We start from the raw sequence: 22,665 nt of genomic DNA on the forward strand, positions 1-22,665 counted from the left end.
TTCAGACAGATTTGGGGAAGTAAGTCCCCCACAGAGACCCGCTTGTCATCCATAGCTTTGGATGGCAATGCTCTACACATGTTGCAGCAAAGGGGAGATTTAGAAGAGCAACAGCTTTCCAAGCACTTAGCAGGGTTTTTTCCCCCCTCATAGGATCCCTTCCTGGAGAATATTTAAGATCAAATGATTTACTCCACAATGCACTGGTTATTTGGTTTCTTCTGGCATCTCCCCGTCACAAATGCCCTCGAGCAGATCAGTTTCAACCTTCAGAAAACCTCTCTATTAGCATTTGATCTTGTCAAGCTCTTTTTATAGGCACTCTTAAAGCTAAGTGGAAACCGCTCGATGGCTATCTGCCACGCTGGGGCATGCAGGCAGATGCCAGCTAGCAGGGAAAGAGCACAGTTCCCATGCAGGCGGGTCCAAAGCACCAACAATGGTACAAACGATGCACAAAAATTGGGAGACATGCACAAAAATCGGGTCCATGTTCACGTCCTGAGGTGAGGATGAGGAGATCTGTACTGCCCCGAGCTACTCCCCATCTCCAAGGCCAGGAGGGAGCCCTTTGGGGAAAAGCAAGATGCTCCATCCCATTGCAGGGAGGTGGCTGGGTGCCTGGTGGGTGCCAGCATGGTGGCATGGGGGCTGTGCTGGTACATCCCGCAGAAGGAGAGGGTGAGCAGGATGGCTGCAAGTCCTTTCATATCTTCTGCAAGAGCCCAGTGACGCCCTGACCAAACTTGAGCAGGGACCTGACTTGCTGCCTCCCTTTCCTGTGCTTTCCAGGGCAATAAAAGCGATTACTTTCTTTTTCTTCCTTATTCTAGCATCTCCAGGCCTGATGCTGACCATACAAACGCAGTGAAGATACTCTTTGTCCCTGTTGATTCTGTCTCCAGCTGTGCTTGGAATTATTTTACTTTTTTTAAGACTTTCTGGCAAATCACCAGTCGCACAGATGACTGTTTTGGAGCAGATTTCCCTGTGCATTTGGAGTCAGTGCAGGTCTCCTGTTGGGGTCTCAGGAAGCTCTCCTTGTCCCTTGCCTCCCTGGTGGTGTTCCAGGTGCAACCCAGCCATGTCAGCCCCATGATACTTTCTTCCTACCTCATCTGCCAACAGCTTGGTGCCTCCTTCTCCCCTTTGTGTCTTCAAGCTGGGTGGAACAGCTGGACCATGTCTCCCAAGGGGCAGAGGGATCTCCTGTTTCTGGGGTACCTGGCACTGCCTGGAGTCACCTGGTCCATGAAGATGGGCAGAGGTATGGTGCACCCAAAGGAAGCTCCCGAAAAGCACTGCCATTTCACTGTCAAACAGGAATTTGATGGTGTCAGGCTCAAACCTTTCCCTGTTTGATGCGGTATCTCAGATACAGCATGGCAAACCACAACCCGAACTGTAGATACAGCTGAAGTGCCATAGCATCGGTGTGTGTCCGGGCTGGAGAGGTAAGGTGGGTATTTTATCCCATGGCAGCATGTCACTGCGGGGGGTGGGAGGGTGGGGAGTGGGTATTTAGCTATTGGAAAACTAGTTTTGTGATGAACAGCGATAATGAAGCTTGGTTTTCTCCAGATTTTCAGTCTTATGCTTTGACTTCAAGTTTTAGAGCTCCAGGCTAGGCTCCCTCCATATTTATGGTGCTGACTGTTTCATGATGACTCCTGGTGAACAGCAGGTTGATGGATCTCCCAGACAATGTTGGGAGCTGAAAGCAGAGACTTGCACTGATGTTCCAGGTGGGAAAGTAGGTTATAAAGCAGGTCTAAACATGATTACACAGGAGGTGTGTGGTGGAGCAGGGACAGGATACAGGGTCTACAGTAATGTCCCCCACACCTCACCTTGATCCCCTTCTTCTCAAGGATAGCTTGAAAAACCTGAGGGTCCCTCTTTGCCCAAAGCACCTATTGCACAATGGCTCTTGGGCTGCTGGTGGGTGAAGGACCAGCTCTGCCCCCATACAGCAACGCATGCCAGGGTGTCCCTGTGGTCCCAGCTGCTCCCAGCTTCTCCCTTGATGAACTCCACCAAGATGGAGCCACCCACAGACCCATAAGCCTCCCAAGAAGACCTCTGCAAGAAATAACGTCAGTGATGAATGTTGCCTGTCTGTGTGAATCGTCTGCCAGTAGGTCATGAATTACTCAGATGTGTCTGTTATCCCGAATTATTCCCTGATTCATGCGGCAGCTTACGCAGGAGCTCCTTGATTAGATTCCTCAGTATCAAACACCCCAGCTCATTGGCCTGACCTTCTTCTCCACGTAAGCCTCCAGGCCATAAACCATTCTTATCCAAAATCTTGACCTCATGTTTAATATTATCTCCGTTGACGTTAACGGAGGTTAGTTAGGCTTGAGCACACGCTGGAAGTTAAGCTTTCCTGTACCAGGACCTCCATGTGTTTCCCTGTGCTGACTGATGACCCGAATTCAAGGATCCCTTTTCCCTGGCTTCAACAAGCTTCAGCTTGGCACATGCATAATTCCTGGAATCAGTTCTCCACCACCGACGATGATGAATCAATCATTTGCTTTCTGAACGTGTTCCACAGAATTCCCTCAGCCTTCAACACGCTGGCAGGCTTTCCCACCAGAAAATTAGTTGGCTCAACAGTTCTTGGGATAGTGAGCACCCCGAGTACAGTTCCTGCCTGGAAACAAACGGATTTAAACATATGAAGTGAACTTTTGTGGGATGACCTTTTTCAGCAGTTCCCCAGCCTTGGTGAGAACCAGACTCAAAAAAAAAAAAAGGGTTTGCGGGCAGAGGGTGATTGAGGAGAGGTAAGTGTGCATGAGGGCTGGTATATTGACATTGGTCAATCTATAACTCCTGGTGCAGTCTAAGGAGGGTTTGTACAGGTTGAGCAGACCCCTGGGTACCTGGCCTCGCTTGGGCAGTTCCATGGAAAATCCTTGTAATGCTCAGGTTGAATTCCCTTCACCTCACCTCAGGTACCTGTGAGGCTGGTTGGTTGGCTTGGTTGTCTAAAGCAAGCAAATCACCCAGGCTCCCTCTCTGGTGGGACGAGCAAGAGTTCGGTCCAGAGGTTGATGTATCCCAGATATTTGAGGAGCAGAAGGGATGAATCACTCTCAGACAGTTGCTTGTTCAGTCCTTTGGTAATTGAGGGATCTTGGGCAACAGCTTTTGGATGGCTGAAGCTAGCTAAAGTGAGTCCTACCCCTTGGCGCCTACTTGGGCCTTTGCAAGCCTCCCCCACTGTCTGAACATCCACGTCTAGTTCCACATGTTATCCTCCACAGTTGCTACGTGAGAAAGGACAAAGCACCTTCAGCCAGAAGTGGGGGAGGAACTGGTGGGCCATCCCAGGTCATGGGGCAAACCTCAGCTGGCATTTCTCTATAGGTGCTTCAGCAGCAAGGCTGGATCCTTCTGTCAGCCACGGGGACTCCCCACAACATCTCCCAGTGCTTCACTGATTTTTCCTGGCAGAAAGCTCTTTCCTCCATTCTTCCTAACTCCTTAGCTGGAGTTTTTAACCCAATCACTCCTTGCCTTTTCCTCAAGACACAGTTTATTCCTTTTCTAACAGTTTTGGGTGTCTTTGGAGTCTGTTCCTGTGCCGTCTTCTCAGTTTTTTCCACTCTTGGTGCAACAGCCCCAGCCTCCTGGTGTCCCCATTCTGGCTAGTTTTACCATAGTCACACCATGAGTTTGCAGTATTTGGGGCAGCAGAAAACATTAAGTTTCTTCTAACTCCACAAACTGATTGTCAGCATCCAAAACAGAAGCCCAAATCTGGATGAACTGGTTGAGAGCAGCCCTGCAGAGAAGGACCCGGGGACGCTGGTGGGTGACAACTGGACATGAGCCAGCATAACCCAGCAAGCCAACCGTGCCTTGGGTGCACCACCAGCAGCGTGGCCAGCAGGCCCGGGGAGGGCGTGCTCCCCCTCTATTCTGCTCTCGTGAGACCTCACCTGGAGTAATATGTTCAGCTCTGGGGTCCCCAGTACAAGACAGACATGGACCTGTTTAGAGAGTCACCAAAACTACCCAAGAGCTGGAACACCTCTCCTCTGAAGAAAGGCTGAGAGTTGAGGTTGTTCAGCCTGGGAAAGAAGAGACTCTGGGGACATCTTGTTGGGGCTTTTCAATAGCTAGGAGGGACTTATAGGAAAAATGGAGATGGATTTATATTTTTTTAACCAGGGCCTGTAGTGACAGGACAAGGGGTAACAGCTTTAAACTAAAAGAGGGTAGATCTGTGGTAGATACAAGGAAGATGGTGAGACAGTGGAAGTGGTTTCCCAGAGCAGCTGTGGATGCCCCATCCCTGGAGCGGTTCATGGCCAGGCTGGATGGGGCTTGGAGCAACCTGGTCTAGTGGAAGGTGTCCCTGCCCACAGCAGAGGGGTTGGAACTAGGGGATCTCGAAGGTCCCTTCCAACCCGAACCATTCTACGATCCTCAGACCACAATTCAGACTTTAAAATAGATGCCCCTGCCTTCCTACAGATGGCCAGATCCGAAGCCTGGTAGGGAAGCTCAGCAGAGCAGGGGATCCCCAGCACCTCTGGCAATCACATCACACCAGCCTGAGCACCAAAATGGGGCTGGGGGAAGCTGGAGTCTCAACATTGGGCCAGGTGTGGGTGTTTATGTATTGGCATAACGTAAAGCATGTTTGCAAAGAGGAATGAATCATTTTTCCCTACCAGTTTAATTGTTGAACAGTGCCTCTCTCTGCAAACTCTTCATGAATAGATGACAACTTTCTCTAATTTAGTCATTAATCCTAATTATTCACTCCATCTCTCCTATTAATAACATGCAGTCAGCAGACTGACAGTAAACAGCTCCGTGCAATTATTTTGCTCAGTGAAGTTTGAAACACGAGCTGCGCCAGGTATTTCTGATGGGGCACAGATTGCATGGCACATCTCTGTCTGCCCACCACGTGGCTCTGAAATCCTAGAACTGCGTTTCTGGTGTGAATGCCCCTGTTTGCAAAATGAACACGTGCCAAAAAGCTGCTGGTTCCCAGACTCAAAGGCATTTGTTTGAATATCTGTGAAGAGTGAATACAAAGAAGGACCAAGGCAAATATGTTTTAAACAGCTCAGTAAATCACCCGTTTCAACTTTGCAGGAGACGGATTTCTTTAGGTCCGTGGTGCATCCATATATTAAGTGACAGTGAGAGAATTCGCCACCTGAAACTAAGAGTGATTTATTGCAAAGGGTACATGAGGAGTACCCAATATTTAATTAGCATTATGTTAATTAGCTGCATCACATTGCTTTCCTCTATCTGCACTGGGATCTAAGCAGAGTCGGGCACCTGAGCGATGCGGGCAGCCCTCTGCCTTCCTTTCCCTGTATTACCTGGGCAAGACCAAACCATCAGCAAGTTATTTAAGGCTGAACAGTTTTAAGGCCATTGGAGGCTGTAGCCCTAGATTTCACCCTTAGCAGGGAATAGAAATAGGGATCTCCCTTATGCACAGAGACCTAAATTTAAAGCCCAGTATAAGGCAAAATCGACAGCTTGCAAGCATGCCCTCGTCCCCTGGAGGAGGCAGCTGCAGCATTAACTCCAGACAAAAATCCCTGCTAGCAAAAACGTATCGACTTCTGGTGGGGAGAGCTCCTGTCTTGGTTTTAAATTCACTCGAGATGCAGAGTTTATTCAATTATCAGCCATCTAGAGAATGAAATGTGGCTTGACTCCAATATCAACTGGGCAGGGGAGAAGATGACAACCAGGTTAACCCCTTGTTCACCCTTCAGCTAGGCAGAGGGCGGGCAGCACGATGGCACCAGGCGATGCTACATGCATGCATCATGCATCTCCAAGGTTAAAGCTATTGGCTCAGTCCCTTGCATGCAGAAAGGGTTTTTACACTGGCTTTGCCTAGGAGGGCAGGTGGAGAAAAAAACACCCCACAATTTGGTGTGGTACCCAATGGGAGGATGCTCTGTTCACAAGCCCCCTTTTGTAAGGGGACCCCATATAGTACAAAGGGCTCTCTGTCCTCAGGGGAGACCCATGGCTGTAAAAACAAAGAGAGACACCGGGGAAAGCGTCTGGTTCATTATTCCCCTCTGAAAAGCTCTCCAGCGTCAGGCTTTTTAAAGGACGACTCTGGGCAACGAGGGGGGTGTGGATTAAAACTGAGATTCATTGGAAGAGGCAAAGGGGGGAGCTGGCAAGATGTAAATCCTCACCAAATGCCCTGGGAAGCATGGAGGGTCTTGGGCTGGCAGCGGAGACCACATGCCAGCACATGGGGCTCCTGGGAGAGGTCAGAGCTGCAGCAGTGTAAAGCAATTTTCTTTGCTCTTCTATGATGCATCTGAAGCACTTGAGGGGCACCACTCCCATAGAGGTTACCTTAATGCCACTAGTTTTGCTGGGGCCGTGCAGCCACGCTCACTGGTGGCTCTGGAGAGCAGCAAGATGTTGGATAGAAAGCAAGTGCCAGCCAGCACAACTTCTCCACTTGCTGCTCAAAGTCTATTCTCAGCCATAAATACAATTTCTGCTGCAGGAGGAGAGGGTAAAGAAGGTTGTATTGTATTTGGGATGCCAAAGCACAAACCTGCTGCTTTCTGGGAATCTCTTCTGCATTAAACTGATCTGACTTGGAGCTCACAGCATCATCCTGGCCACTCACTGCGGTCAGGGTTGTTCCTGCAAAGCAAGATTTTCTCTCAGGGGAACTGGAGAGCAGAGCCCTTCCTGGCAGCAGGCAGAGATGGGAAGCTGGGTCTGTCCCCCGAGAGAGGAACGGTAAATGGCCTCCCTTTCCTTTGTCATTACCTGGCAGCAGCAGCCCTGGCAGAGCTGGCTCTGGGAAGCAGCAGGCTGCAGTAACCGCACATGGAGCATCTTCGCCTGGGCTGAGCTTGCCCTCTGATGGTAAACACTGGTAGTGAGAAGCAGCAGGTCTCCCAAACCCACCCTCTCTCCTGGAGCCTGGGGGGTTTCCCCATTCCCCGCCTGATCCCCTGATGCTAATAAAGCATTTCAGAATGTTACTGCCACGAACCCACTCTCAGCTCCTGGGCTGAAGGCTGTCCCAGCGAGGGCAGCTCCTCCAGGCAGGCCCTTGGCCACAAAAGCCCAAGTTGTGCCCTGCCTCAAGCAGGGCTGGGCGGGCAGGGGCTGGGACAGGGCAAGCAAGGCAGTGCAGGGGTGCTGCAGTCGCTCAAAGGGGGCAACAAGGCCACAGAATGCTTTTTTCAAGCTCTAGTTTGAAAAAGGTACCAGGAAACTTGAAGGAACACAAGCAAGTTCTGCCAGCCATCTGCCAGCTTACCCAAAGCCAGCAGCGGACTCTTCTGGGGGGCGTCCTTGCAGCACTGACCCCTGTGACCTGCCATCAGCCCAGCTTAGCAAAGAGAAAGGAGGCAGGAGAAGCAGCCAGGGCACAGCCACACCTGCAGTTGCTAATGTCAGGGAGCAGAGGGCTGCCCCATGCAGGGGGACAAGCCAGGAGCTGCGGGTGACCCCAGCACAGCAGGGCACCCACCAGCAAGGTGCAGCATGAGCACAGCAGGCAGGGCCGGGTGCTGGTGACCGGGTCCATCCACACTCCCAGGCACAGCAAAGCAGTCCGGCCCTAGGTGCATCCAGAAGCAGCAGCAGCAGAGGCAGGACTAGGGACCAGCTGCCTACAGCACAGGCACCAGGTCCAGCCAGAAGGCAGCACTAGGGATAGGCACTCTTGCACTACATCCCACGCAAGGGAAGAAGCTCAGGCTTGACTTTCAATACAGCACCTGGGCCAAGGCTTTTTTGGTGCCCCCAGGGTCCTGGCAGGTGGCACAGTGCTGCATGCAGGGGCAGAGCTTAAGTTGTCCTGTCACCCTCCTTTTTCCTGCCTCTCCACTATTTCTCTGCTGGAGGTCAGACCCTGGGGCCCACCTCCACAGTGACAGAGCTGTTGGCTCCTTGCTTTTCATGGGAATCTGCTTCCAAAGCAGGCACTAAGCAAGGACTTTGCTCCCATCCATGTTCATATGGGGGGAGACGTAGAGAATTTGACACCTGCCCATCTTTCTCCCACTTTAGATTGAAGGAGAAAAAAATCAGCTGTAAGAGCACGGTGGTTACACAGTGATCAGGTATCACAGAGAGTGATACACGCACACGTCTGGGGACTGCAGGGCTGGACCTGGGGGTAAAGAAATGTATGGGGGTAGTAAAAGTGAAAAGGACACCTGGCTGGGTTAGGGTGTCAGAGTAGGTCAGTGGGTGAGGGCCAGGGGTGGTGAGGTGCTGAGTTTTGTGCGTAGTCCCTGGCATTCAGCCTGGGCATCACACCGCATTTCCCTGGTCACATGCGCAGGGAGGGATGAGAGCAGGCAGAACTTTGGGGGTTTTAATCATAACAAACCCTTATTGTTTCTGGCCTGTGGGTGACAAGACAGCATCGTGGTGGGTCATCCTGGGCTGCAGGTGGCAGAGGTGATGCAGGAGAGCAGAGCAGCGAGCTGAGGGCAGGAGTGGTGCATACCTGTCAGCTCACAGGCATCTTCAGGTTGGTTCAGACAGCAACTTTTATTGCCAGCTGCAAAGGCCTTAAGATAATTTTTCTCACCAGATAACCAGCAGAGACATCATTTTCCTTCCTACTTGAAGGAGGAGATGCACCAGATATTTCCTTGTGCCCAGCACGGGTTTGATTTGGGCAATGAAGAATAGCACGTGGGCTAGAGGGAGAAGCTCACCTGTGCGGGCAGAGTTCATCCTTGGCAGAAGCAACAGGGCAGTGTGAAATTTCCCAGGCTGCAAACCGTCAGTAGTTCAGTGGATCACACCTTGAAATGCCCTTGTTGGTAGCTGCCTTCCCTAGAAGGGCAATTTTTTCAAAACCCACTGATCTGCACCAACCCCAACGAATGAAAGTGGACTGGAAAATATTCAGGCTGGTCAACCTTAATATAGTCATTCAATAGGCTTGAAAATACTGAAATTTGAAATAGATTTCTCTATATGTGTTTCACTTCCTGAATCTTACAGCTCACTTTTTCCAGTCTGCCCCTATAACCGCAAAGACCAGGTACGCACTTCCCTAAAAATACTGCAGAGCAACGTGGCTCAGGGAAACACCAAATCTAGGCAGCCGGGGTACAAGAAAATATCAGCGCTCACAAGCCATGCAGTAAATCCTAGCAGGTGGCAACACTGAAGACAGATGACTTTTGCTGTCTGTAACATAACGGGGGAAGTTCACAGGAGAGAGCAGCACATGTTAACGCTCCAAAAAACAATTGCAAGCCACTAAATAGACCTGTTCCATACTATAAGGGCACATAAACTACTTCAGTGTCAATCATATTTTGTGGGAAAGAAATCACCCTTGACAGAGATGCCGAATTCATCTTTATTAAAAGGATTAGTGCAGTTACAGAAGGAATGAATTTGATCATGTCTGTATTTAGGCATAGTGTATTAGCTGAGAGTGGGAACCATAGCAGGGGCTGAGCTTGGCCAGGTTTTAGGGGGTGTCAACGGTAGCAGCTACGCTGGGTAAGGAGCAGCCTCGCCTCGCTACTGCAGTGCGTGAGAAACAGCAAACTTCGGCAGAGCTGCAGCGTCCTGAGACCGACCTGGGCTTGCACAAGCCGAGGCTGGGCCAAGCACGTGTGGGAGAGAAACTACCTCTAGCTCGGCTTATGCCAAGTGGAGGGTTTGGTTAATATTTTCCTAGAAAGCCCACTCTTTGAATACAAGGTCAAAGACTCAGAGCAAAAGGACGTGCCATAAGAGAACCTTCACTCTACCCCCGGGCACATGCATTACAGTGCAGTGTTTAATAACAAGATGGTATCTTCCTTTTTCACTTCTAAAGGAAATTTCATAATTTTGAGCAGTGAATCAGGTATTTCTGCTTATGTAGGTCAGAAATGAAGTCAAGCTCCTCTGTAGCTTTGCTTCAATGCACACACATTGAAACAGCAGTTGCATGTGCATTTCTTTTGGGGTCTTTGTAGCGCCTGGAAACTTTGGAGACAGTATTTCATTACAGAAGAATCACCAAATGATTTAAACCTCATTTTAGTTCTATCAAGTCAAATGCCTCTTCAGAAGACCTGAATGATGTAGTTTGCAGTGTAAAGGTGACATTTCTCCCAGACACTTTTTTGTTTGTTTGTTTTTTGCTTTAAAGGATCAGAGCTTTTTAAACATAGCAGTAAATGTTAATATTTTATTTTGCTGATTCTTCATTTCTGAAAATGGTTACAACATTTTTGCTCAAAATCTCTACACCAACTTGGAGTTAGCCTAAGGCCAGTGCATAAAATTCCATCTGCAGGTGGCAAAGGTGTTATTATAAAGCATTGAAAGAAATCCTTTTTTTTTTAATAATTCTGTATAATCTTAACTATAATAGATGTCGCTAAGCATCTTCCTTCCTGCCACTACTTGCTTCTGCATTACTGAACTAGAAAAGAAATTAAAAAAACCAAAACCAGTCCCCCCAATTCCTGCTGCCCTCATATCCCATGCAGCCTGAGTTAGTTTGAGTATTTTAATAAGCAAATATTTTCTCACAGTCAAGTTTCAAGTGATGACTGTGCATGTACCTGAGTTGCTACAAGAGCCATTAACTCCTACCCCTCTGTCAAAACGCCATCATTAAGTGCATTGTGCCCTTTCCTCAGAGGCCCTCCCCTGTGCACGTAGCAAGTGGGTACTGCTGCCCTGCAGAGCAGATGTGTCTGCTGTGGGCAGGGAGTCCTGAGCTCTCTTTCCCTGCCCGACCATGCCCTCCAGATCCCCACACCTGTGTCTCACTGCAGGAATTCAAATTCAGGGAGAAGTGTCCAGGTTTCTCCCAGTAAACTGGGGAGGGAGCGTACCTGATGGTTAGGAACTGGGTCCCCTGGATAGCTTTGCTGCAGGTTTCTTTAGGAGAAGTTGCTGACAGCCTAATTTTCAGATTTATGGAGCATTAAGAGTTCCCATCGACTCTGTAACCAGGTGATGAATCTGTCCACGCTTCATTTTTCTCAGCTATAAAATGGGAGAAATGGCATTTCTGTCACTGGCTAGCTGGGAGGTTAATGCAATGATTATTAATAAAGGACTCTAATGACCTCTGGAGCAGCAATTCTCAAGCCAGGGTGGCTGTTCTGAGCGGGGGCTGCTGCGTTCCTGAACAGACTAACGGATCCCGGTGGAAATTAGGTGGTAGCAACGGGCTCAGAAACGGAAACAGAAGTAATTTTCCTCATAAGTCATCAGCAGTCAGGAACAGAGCCCGGAAGGTGACTGTCACTTCCCACAAACATCTGGCTGACACATCGCTCTGTGCGGAAGAAGTCTCAGTCTTGCTGCATGGTGATCCATGCAGAGTGCCCTTAATGTTTTCGGCAACTGTGCTACCACTGGGTATCACAGCTGCAACTGCGCAGGTAAATGGAGCCGCAGTCGTAAAAGTCACAGACTCAGGGCTTATAATAAGTAGGATTTATGTACCCAGAAGAGCAGGATCTATATCGCTATTAAGGTTCATTCATCTATAGGCAGTTCTTATCTGCTCCTTCCTTTAATGCCACGGGTAGAGATCATCATCCCTTTTTGCACAGAACTGGTACTTCATTGCTAGGGACACAGTCATCAACCGGCTTCAGAGGCTGGAAAACAGAGAAAAATAAAAGCAGATTACTACAGCCAGTCTTCCAAAATGTATGTCTGTCAGAAACCTATACTTTGTATAAAGTAACCACTAAGGGCTGTAGCTGGAGACATCTTACCCAGAGTAACTGATTTTTTTTCAGCCTAAGGGTTAGGCCAGTCAGGAATGGGTCATGTTTACCGGCTGGGCAGGAGGTGTTTGCCTTGCTGTGCTCCACACACCTTTGAAGGCAGGTAGACATCTCCTTTAAGAGGAGACACAAAGGTAATTCCAGATTAAGCAAGGAAACACAAGCAGTCTTCTGGGGGCAGATTTGAGCCTAAACAGGACCCCAGAAAGACCTACTGAAAATAAAAAGACCTACACCAGGGCGCAGATGGATGTCCTCACACCAAGAAACCCCAGTCTGTCCTGAACTCATCAGGAGTTGTGCTTCAATGCGGGATCCCAACCGCAAGAAGGTGCAAGCATCTGACACGCTGCTGGCTGAAGGAGACACAGGGACATGATCAGAGGGCTGAAGCACCTCTCCTCTGAAGACAGGCTGAAAGAATTGGGTTTATTCAGCCTGGAGAAGATGTGGCTCCGAGGAGAAAGGGGCCTTTCAATTCTTGAAGGGGGCTTGTAAGGATGAGGACAAGCTTTTTAGTAGGGCCTGTAGTGATAGGACAAGGGGCAATGGTTTTAAACTGAAAGAGGGTAGATTTAGATTAGATATTAGAAAGTAATTCTTTACTGTGAGGGTGGTGGGACACTGGCAGAGGTTGCCCAGAGCAGCTGTGGATGCCCCATCCCTGGCAGTGCTCAAGGCCAGGCTGGACGGGGCTTGGAGCAACCTGGTCTGGTGGGAGGTGTCCCTGCCCAGGGCAGGGGGTGGAACTAGGGGATCTTGAAGGTCCCTTCCAACCCAAACCATTCTACAGTTCTATGAAAAAACCTCTTACAGCTGATATATCATGTTTCACTCTGGTACCCCTGCCATAGGATCTAATAACAGCATTGTCGATACTTGGACTGTATCAAATGAATTCTTAGACCTCATTTCATGCTAACAGGGCCTGGAAGATACCTGACCCGGCAGTGCTCCATCCACAGTGAACTTTAAAACTGGGAGAGTTTATCCATGTCCTTTGTCTCACTACAATGCACAGGCATCTCGAGGAAGTAGCATCTAATCTTCCCTCAGGCTGCAAACATTGATCTTGGAACTGGTAATGCAAGGTAACCCCAGGAAAAAAATATCTCCAGAAGCCTGAGGCTGTTCAGTATGCATCAGGGCAGTGAAGAGAAGGTCTTTGCTTAGAGGGCCTCCAAGAGCTCAGAATTATATCCTGAAGCTCAGGTATTAGGGATTTGGTCCTTCGGTGCTGAAAGTGCTGGATGCCACACTTGCTGCCAGGCCTGTGGGTGTAGGTGTTGTTGTGAAGGCCATAAGTGGGCACATATTTGATCTTTAACAGCATTTATGTGTGTCATTTTTTCCTCCCTGAAGCACAGTCAGGAATGGCAAGACTTTTCAAGGATCAGCCAGTATTTCAGTACGTGTGAAGCATCTAGATGTCCTATTGCCAATACTACTGCATTGCAGACACTCATCCATAAAGCTTTTGGTCCCTCTGAAAGACAAGGAAATGAGACTTTGCTTTCTCTTAGCAATAGGAAATATGATGCACACAGACCCAAACAGACAGGCTCAAATTTAGACAGTTCTTTTTTGCTCCCACTGAAAACAGGGGGAATTGATATGTTTCAGTGTCTTTATGGAGACCTGCCAGTCAGAAGGCTATTTATAGAAAGCAGGGGAAGACAACAGCTAAAAAAACCCCACCAAAACCCAAACCAAACCACTAAAAAGAACCTCAAAAACTCTAAGAAGGAAACTTTTTAATAACAGCAACAGAGTTAAATCATGAGAGTGACTATAATGGCAGATGTCAACTTGTAAAGGTAAGACTACTGACCTGGATCTCAAAAAGAAGCTGCCTTTGTATTTTCTGTCTTGCACAGATCCATGTTTACACACTAACATTCCTCAGAGAGACAGTTTGGGTTTTGTTTTGTCTTGGTTTGTTTCCCCCCCCCCCACCACCACCCCCCACCATTAGGGATAAATACACAGAGGCAAATACCCAACGGTATTCAAGCAGAAGTTGAGAGGAGATGTCAAGAGGGGCACTCCACAGCTCTCCATGTGTAGCAGCATCTCCAGAGTGAATCAGGAGCAGCGTTTCCCTGTGCTCTCTTTGGGACACCTGTGATCCTCTGTCCCTGCCACCCTGCTGCATGCCAGAGAGGTCTCCTGACCAACACTGCCTACCTGAAGCCACCTTTTTTTTCTCTCAGACCAGTTTTACCAGCTCTCATACTGGTTTTACAGCCCACTGAAAGCTCACTCTGCTGTCTTCCCTGGGAGGAGTGCCACAGAGCTGATCTCTCTGGGCGTTTTCCCATACCTGGGTTTAGGATTACCATCCTCAGGGAATGCCCTAGTGTTTCGCCAGCTGCCTCTTTAACCCTAGACAGGTAAAGCTGACTGTAGACAATACAGTTACTCAATGCAAAGCAGGCAATACGTTTCTATGGGTTGCTGGAAGAGAAATTATGGGGAACAGGTATCTCTGTGCAGTACTTCTGGCCTTGCCAAGTGCCGTGGTCCATAAGCCCTTCTGTTTGGCTTGCAGAAGTCAGGGTCTTGGGATGACATTTTCCCTCACACCCAAAACATCTCTGAGGCATTGTTCATTAACACTTCATTCATTAACTTAATGAATAAATGAACTGTATGCATTTATTCATTCGTTTATTTAATTCATAAATGAACTTTATTCATTAATTAATGCAGAAAGCAGTCTGCCCTGGCTTCTGTAAAATCACGGGCTACTGTAGGGAAGCAGGGACGCGCCGTGGGCCATGTCACTGGGATCCCTGCCTGCCCAGGCAGCGAAGGGAGCTGGCTGAAGCCCGGCGAAAGCCGTTAACTCACTACTGGAGGCCTTTCCGCGGAGCTGGACGGCGTTCGGTACCCGGGGTGAGCCGTGCAGGCACAGGGCAGCTCCTCGGGGTGCACGGCCCAGGTGACAGCCGCCGGCGGGAGCGGCCTGTGAGGCACGGCGCAGTCCGGCGCCGCCGAGGGACTTCTGTGCGCTGAGGGAGAGGGTCCCTGAGGGAGCGATGTCTCTGTCGGGGGGCGGCCTGCACCGGGGCGGGCAGGAGCGGCGGGCAGCGGGGCGGGCTCCCGGCCCGCGGTCCCCCCGGCGCGGCCGGCCGCTGGCCTGGGTTCGGCGGCACGGCGGGACGCCCGCCCGCAGGAGCCGTGCGGAGCCGCCGGGGAGCCCAGGGCTCGCCGCGGCCGGGAGGCCGGGCCCGACCCCGCCGCCCCGCCCCGAGGGCAGCACCGCCCCGCCCCGGGCCGCGCATGCGCGGCGGGCTGTCCGCCTGTCAATAAAGCTTGAACAAGCGCCGGGCCGGGGACGCGCGGGCGGGCGTGTTTTGTTGGGTTTTTGGGTTTTTTTTGTTTTGGTGGTTTTTTTTTTTGCCCCCTCCCTTCTCTCTCTCGCGCTTTTTTTTTTTTTAAATTTTTTTTTTTTTCTCTTTGAACGAACTTTATTGTTCCCGCGGTGCCGCGCGCGGGGATGCGCTGAGGCCGCTCCGCCGTCGGCCCCGCTCCGCCCGCCCCGGCTCGGCCTCGGCATGTCGGGCAGCCGCCTGCCGCCGCACCCCGCCGCGCCGCCCGCCGCTACCCCCGGCCTCCTCCTCTTCCTCCTCCTCCTCCTCCTCCTCTTCGGCGGCCATGGCGCCGGGCTCGTCCTCCTCGGGCGGCGCGGCGGCGCGGCCTGTGCTGGTGGCGGCCGCCGTGTCGGGCTCGGGCGCGGGGCTGGCCCGGCTGGCGGCGGCGGCGCGGCCCGGCGGTGGCGGCGGCTCCTCCGCGGGAGGCGGCGGTGGCGGTGCGGGCGGCGGCAGCAGCAGGAAGAGACCGCTGCTTACCCCGCTCTGCAACGGGCTCATCAACTCCTACGAGGACAAGAGCAACGACTTTGTCTGGTGAGCGCGATATATCGCGATAGCGGCACCCGCTACCCCGCTGAGGGAAGCCGGGGCGCCGCCATGCCGGAGGGAAGCCCAGGGGGTGGGTGATAGCGGCGGGAGGCCGGGGCAGCCGGCAGCGGCCCCTCAGGGCTCCCCGCGGGGAGCGGGGCGTTCGCACCTCACCTCAGCTCGCCCTGGCGGGGTCATGGCGCCGGGGGCTCCCCCGCTGCGGGGCTGGGGCCGCCTCTGGGCCCTGTGCAGCGGCGCTGCTTTCACCCTCGCTGTTCTTAAGCCGAATCGGGCTGTTCCTGGCAGGTTCCCTCCCGGGTGCGCTCCAGCAGCCCAGCGTTGCGGCCAGGACCCGCGGCGTGCGGGCTGTCCTCACGCAGCCCGGTGACACGGCCAGTCCGTGCCTGTTACCTGGGCCCTGTGGCGCCGGCGGGGCCGGGCCTGTGCTGGGGGACACGGCCCCCGCTGAGCCCAGGACGAGGAGCCAGTGCAGGAGCTGGTGCCCCTCCGGCTGGGGATCCAGGGAGTCCCGTGGTGGTTGACACATCCAGTGAAGCTCTGTTGCTGGGAAAGGTTGGTTAGTTTCAAACAGCAAGAAGGTTTGTGTTGGTCTGGCACCTAAAACCACATGAGCGGGAAACTTCTGTGATGATGGGATAAAGGTTTTTTCTTTTTTTGAGGCCATTCAGATGCTGTCCTTATAATATTCAGCCAAAACTGCAGCTCGTAGCTGGAAATACTCTTTCAGCAGACTTGGTAGACCAAGGCCCGCTGCAATGTGTGGTGGCTTGAGAACTGTTGGTGATTTGCAGTTTCAAAGAGAGCCCATTACTAATGGGTTTCAAACCTCCTGACATAAGGAATAGGTTTGACTTTTATAGCTGGTTGGATGTACTAAAATGTGAGAACAGAAAGTAGGGATAAGTGTTCACATCTGAGAGGCAAACAGTGAAGAGATACTGGAAAGAAGCTTGAGTTGTGGGGAAGTCATGTGTTGGAAAGAAACAGGGTTTTTTTTTAAAAAAAAAAAAGGAAGAGAAATGGGCCACAGCTTCCCAGATGACATTGACAGCTCTGACTTACAGGTGAGGGTTAGATGTCTGATGTCTCTATGGGACAGGAATTGTGGCAAAAATATGCAGACTTGATTTTACAGCTTTGTAAACTGTCTAGCAGAGTAGGTAGCAAACATCCTTGCTACCAAAGTGAGAACCTGAAGCTGCGAAGAAGTTAGTGGCAGAAAAAACAGTAAGTACTTCTTACTAGTAGTAAGTGATAATAAAATATTACTGCTTATTACTGTAAGTATTGGTTTGTTCAGTAACAGATATAAGATGAGAGAACAGCTGTAATCAGCTGGCCTGCTCTGGCTGAAGGCTCTAGGCCATGTTAGGTGGATCTAAGGGCATTTGGTGTGGGAGAGGGTTGCATTGCTGTTGCTCGTGGGTTTTCTGATCAGAGGGGATAATGCAATTGCAAATGTCCATGTCCCTCTGTTCCCTTCACAGTTATACTCTGGCAGTAGTGGTCTACAACCATTGTTCCCCATCCCTTTCTAGTCAGCTGTCACTTCTTGTTTTGTTGTCTGTTGTAGAAATGAAGGTGTTTAAAGGGAAAATAACACCCATAACAAGTTTGTAGGCCAGTTGAAGTATTTAGAGATGGTTCAAAAAGCTGAGTTTCTTGTATCTTCCCCCTCCCCCTGCAGGTAAGTACTGTGCATGCTTCAAGGAGAACATGTAATTAGCTGTTCACTCCTCATTGAGGAGCGCTGCTGGCTGAAAAAGTGAGAGGGGGGGAAAAAATCAACTGAGGTAACTGGGAAAATGTCCTGTCCCCCTTTTCCTGGTATTAATGAGAAATACATTGGGCATTTTGAAGTGCAGGTCAGACACTTTTAAGAGCAGACAATGGTTATAGTTAGTTAACTTACACAGCAGTGAAGAACTCTGGTATTGTTGTGGGCTGTAGGGGCTGATTGTTAAGTATTAACACTAGCTTCAAGTTAATAGTAGTATTATTTTTTTTTTTAGTTAGCAATACAGTTATACAGTGCAGAAACAAACTCAACTGGGCAGCTCTGGAATTTTGAGCATTGTCCAAGAAGACAGGTGTGTGTGAATGTGCAGCCTTAAATAATTGATTTAAACAAGCTTTGGATATCTTGGTGTGAGAAGCAGAAGTTTACCATATGCTGGGTTGTTCTTTTTTTCCCTGTAAGGACACTTTCAAGATGCTGTCAGCTGCAGGGAACATTTGATAATTTTTCTGAACATGGGCTGTGAGTTGATGTTAGCCACAGCTGTGGACTCAGTGGTAGATTCAGTCTGTACCCGACTGAAAGTGGGAAAGCATAAAGAAGTTTGGGTGAGTTTCAAACTTCAAGGTACAAGTGGAAAGTCTATAAATAGTGTTAGTGTGCAACCTCCCTGCCTGTCTTCTGAAAGTGCTGTCTCAGCAATATGAGGCCTAGGTTTAACGTAAACATTGGCATACATTGCTAGTCTGGGTTGTGAAATGTTTAGCAAGTGTAGGCTCACAAGTTTGCAAGTGTGGTATGTATCAGCTTCTGACTGGAAATGTGTAACTAGTCAGGAAGGCAAATAGGTCTGACTTACTGGACAACTTCATGGTAAAAGGGGAAACTGTTTCTCTTACTGCAGGGTGTAGAATTAAAGGTAGCTTGCTGTTCCTATAGCCAGGCCTCTTTCCACTTGCCTGAGAAGATCTGAAAGGGAATCCTCTGATCAGAGAATTTTCGCCTGTCCAGCAATGTAATTGCCCTGACATTACTCCCAAATAGTGGTTGACTAAATGTCTTTTAAACCAGTTACTATCTGCTTGGGTCCCTGGACGTGGCTGCTTCATACCAGTAGTTGTTTCTGACCTCTGCCATAGGTAAGAACATATGGAAAAGGGGATGTTGCGTACTGACCTGCAGGGGTACACACAACAAGCTTATGTATGGGTAGGACTGTGTGCCATGTTTGAAGGTGGACTTGCAGGTTCATGGGTGTTTAAAACAGTTCTTACCTCAGGTGGTTACCTGTTAATGCTAGGCATGGGCTGGGTGTAGTTATTCATGTGTTTGTGATCTGGCAAACCCCTTTAAAGACTACTGCAAACTGACCCTGGAGGTCACAAGCTAAAACCACAGGGAGCTGTTTATGTACCATGTGTAATGATGGTTTTATGATCTGTTTTGTTGGAGCTTCATATTCAGTAGATACTAATGGTAGTGATCTTCATCCTGGCCACCTTCCACGTGAAGGACAGAGCCTGCAGCAAGTCCTGCTCTATGTTTAGACCAAGGAGGAGCAGAATAGGAGGGAGAAACTGTAATAGGTCTTGTTTGCTGTGGAGCAGAAGGAAATCTGAAGTGTGTTTTAATTTTATAGTGACCACTCCAGCCAGGTGTTTGGGCAGCAGCAGTGTGACGGTAGTGCTCTTTTCAAGGCACTTCTCAACAGCTGGCAAAACTTAGAGGCATGAACTTGATTAAAATTATTTTTAAAATGTTTGAGGTCTACTGCATAGAGAAAGAATGGTAGGTCTTTGCAGTGTCGGATAAAAAAAGCTGTTAGTAAATAAGGCAGTGACATTTTTGGCTTGCTGAAGTAATTTGCATCCTTTGTACTTGGCTCTGCTGTTTAAAACAAATAGAGTTAAGAACTATCTCATGCAGAGAAGCCTTGATTTCACCATACCTCTTCTCAGTTTTGGTGTATACTGCAAGCTGTAGTGTGTCTCAAGTCCCCATCACTCCACTACTTTCTTAGCCTTCCCTGTGTGTTAGATTAACTTAAAACAACTGGTGCATAGCAACTTCCATGTGTTATAGCCAGCTTGGCTTCAGTAAATATTAAAAAACATCAATCTTGTTTCCACTTGTAAATCAGCTAACGTTTTGGGGGAAACAGTTCTTAATGGAAACTTCAGGCTCGGTTAACAATGACCCTGGCACTGAATGGCCATCTTTGCTGGCTCTGATAGCTTTTTCTCAACTGTTTTGCCTCTGTCACTTCTCCAATCAAACTGGTGTGAAGAAGAGGAAGTTTGGGAAACCAGCCTTGGATGCTCATGTAACACTAAGTGTGTAACTTCTTAAAACATGCCAGGCTAATAGAGTACAAAGAAGCCTAATTCTCCTCCTATTATCTTCCCTTTTTGGCTAAATTTGGTCATAATTTATTCTGACTAAACAGTGCCTTGGAACTAAATAACTTCTAACTCGGAAACACAGACTGGAACTTTTGAAGTTGGTGCTACTCAAGAAAAAAGTGCAGAAAAGTGTCTGTCAGGGTGGAAGAGCGACAGGTGCATGTAAAGTATTTGAGGTGGCTCAGTTGGTTCAGAGTAATGTTCTAGTTTGATTTGTTTGCCTATATGTTGTGTTTATACAGACAGTTTGGTGGAATATTTAAGACAACCTGGTTTGTGTGTTAGATTGCACAAACCTTTCAAGGCATCCCTGGTTTTCAGTTTGGTGATTCAGAGCGGGATTGCATTGGCAGAGGCCACAGCTTCCCTTCTGTGGGCTTAAAAATAACTATTTAAGAGCATTTTTCATCCCTATTTTTAAATGCCTAATGGGGTAACAAGTTTTAGTATCTTCTACAATGGATGATAGAAAGGGGGAGTGACTTCTGTGGAGTGCTAACAAGGGGAGAAATTAAGGTGCTCCCCTCCCCTGCCAAGCATTGCTTGCTTCAGTCTGATCTGGGTTTTTGATCTTGGATTCAAAAAGACTCCTGCTTTTCAAAAGTTAACAGTTTATTAACGGCTCATTCTGTGGGAACTGCCTTGTTGGCAGAAGGTGGGAGGAAGTTGTTTCTGAAGAAAACAAATGCTGCTGAAAACCTTTCTGAACTGAGACTGGTGTGGACATGCAGGAGTGTGAGGAGAGCATTTGGATGCCTGTAAGGGCTTGAAAGCAAGGTGAAGCTTGTGACACAGCAGGTACGTGTGTTATGTGCAGAATTGTGACGTTGCTGTCCACAGTGTCTCACTAGATAGCTAGCCAAGACCTGAAGATGAGCATGTATGTGACGGAATATCTTACCAGCTACTGGGGACAGTAGCCATAGGAGTCACTGGAAGTAAGGCACAGCTCTTGTCTACTTCCATTTGTGTTTGTTTCCTTCAAATGTCATAGCCACTTGATGAGACTGATTTCTTCCACTACCCATCTCACTGTATTCCTGTCTCTTGTCGTACTTGGGTTCCTGTAGAGCACTGCTTGCTTGTACATCCTTCCACTCTTCAGCTCCCTACTTGGTTTTTGGTGATCCCTCCTGGAGGGCTGGCTGTGCTTTGGTCACTAAATAGTCTTGGAAAAAACTAAAGCCCTTGTTTCCATTCATTCCTCTGTCTTCCTTACGAACAGACCCATATTCTACCTTTCCCATCTTCTCCTTTGACTTTAACGCCATGCTTGACTGTTTGTTCCATCTTCTGGTTGCACTGTACCTTATTGTGCTCTTTAGCAGCCTCAGCCCTGCCTGCTGCCTGGCAGTGCTCTGCAGGCACACCTCCCTTGTTGGCACCTTCTCCTACTTATAATGTCATGCAAACAAGAACTAATAACTATTTCTTTTCTGCTCTGCCTCTTTGCATCCTTTTTTAAAGTTATAGATAGCTATTGGCTGAGAAAAGGAAGAATAAACTAATTTTGGTGTTATTTATAAACACCTTATGTCTGTTCATGTCAAAACCATTTTTTTTACATTTTGAGAGCTAGTACAGATGGTTAGAAGGTTCTTCTGTAACCTTGCTTGTTGAAGGCTTTTGGGGGTTTGCAACTGTTGAAAGCTTCAAGACTGAACACTTACCTGGTTGCTAATTGTAGCAAACTGCAGTATCATTCTGAGTTCGAAAAGCTGTTGATTGCCCCTTTTGATCTCTATACTACCCAGTTGCTGTTGTACTTGTGTGTCCTCTTTCATTTTACAAATAGAAAATATTCCCTAAGGGTGATTAGGTGGCTGCTTTGAGTTAATAATACTTTCCTTCCTTTTTTTTTTAACATAAAAAGACAGCTTTGTGATTTTTGGCTTTGTTTTGTTTTCAGCCCCATCTGTTTTGATATGATTGAAGAAGCCTACATGACGAAATGTGGACACAGCTTCTGGTAAGATTATTTTTTTGTATTGCGCAAAATGTCCATCTCTTACAGCATGTGTGGACTGACATTGCTGTGAATCCCTTTCCCTCAGAGTTCTTGTTACTTTGTCTTCTATCCCTGCATTGAAGAAAGAGGTTGAAATAAGATTTTAAAAGATGAGTACCAGTCTGGTTAAAGAAAAGTAGTCTTAGTATTTAAAACAAAAGATGTTGTGCTACCATATTTCCCCTGTAAAGAAACAAAATGATCATAAACTTCTGGTAGCATCAGAACAGTTTGTCAACTTACCTGTATTGGTTCCACCTTTTGTAGAGGTCTTGGGACTGACTCTTGGTGTTGGGAGGTCCTCCTTGCCTTTGTGCAAGACCATATACAATTTGAAGTGGCTTGCACATTGTCTGTTGCAATTCCCTCTCAAAAATTGAGGAGTATGCTTCAGACTTGTTTCTGTTGTATTGAATTTACCCAGGGTCCACTTATTTTTCAGTGTTATCTCTGGCTGTCATGAGGAGCGAATGTTTTGTGGAGAAGTTAAAAAAACAAAACAAAACCACACCCTCCAGGGGCAGGTGTGGAGCCATGATGTTCTAATGTCAAGTGTGTTGAATTCTCATAGTGTCCATTAACTAGAAATAAATGACCTAGCTTTTACAAGAAGTAGTATTTTAGTAGTGTAAACCACTTCCTCAAGCAGCAGATTCGGTTGGCTTTCAGAAATGCTTTGACCTGCAACAGGTAAGATAACAGCTGATTTTGTGCTTTCTATAGTAACACTTCATCCCTGTGATCCGTAACTTTTTTTTAGAAGTCCAAGATGAGAAGCGTTCAAATATCTTTATTTAGAAAGAGCAGAGCAACATTGTCACATGTCTTTACC

At 48.5% G+C, this 22,665-nt stretch overlaps 1 protein-coding gene and 1 long non-coding RNA gene across 6 annotated transcripts in view; one reads left to right on the forward strand and one right to left on the reverse strand.

Annotated features, from left to right (window-relative positions):
* Positions 1–9,356: 9,356 nt before the first annotated feature.
* Positions 9,357–14,990, reverse strand: LOC130156764 (uncharacterized). Of its 5 annotated transcripts, none has more exons than XR_008824595.1 (3): positions 14,613–14,944; positions 11,748–11,873; positions 9,357–11,627 (listed from the first exon to the last, which is right to left on the reverse strand). It is a non-coding gene; the product is annotated as an uncharacterized LOC130156764 (long non-coding RNA). The 5 variants fall into 5 exon arrangements; XR_008824597.1 differs by lacking the exons at positions 11,748–11,873; positions 14,613–14,944 and adding exons at positions 12,699–13,245; positions 13,591–13,689; XR_008824594.1 differs by lacking the exon at positions 11,748–11,873 and having other exon boundaries at positions 14,613–14,990.
* Positions 14,991–15,181: 191 nt separating this feature from the next.
* Positions 15,182–22,665, forward strand: part of COP1 (COP1 E3 ubiquitin ligase) — a 127,739-nt gene continuing 120,255 nt past the window's right edge. The window contains 3 exon segments of the mRNA XM_056355540.1: positions 15,182–15,367; positions 15,369–15,670; positions 21,735–21,794. Coding sequence (XP_056211515.1) covers positions 15,320–15,367; positions 15,369–15,670; positions 21,735–21,794 — 410 coding nt within the window. The 5' untranslated portion in view covers positions 15,182–15,319.

Source organism: Falco biarmicus, chromosome 11, assembly GCF_023638135.1.
Source record: "Falco biarmicus isolate bFalBia1 chromosome 11, bFalBia1.pri, whole genome shotgun sequence".
Taxonomy (NCBI): Eukaryota; Metazoa; Chordata; class Aves; order Falconiformes; family Falconidae; genus Falco; species Falco biarmicus.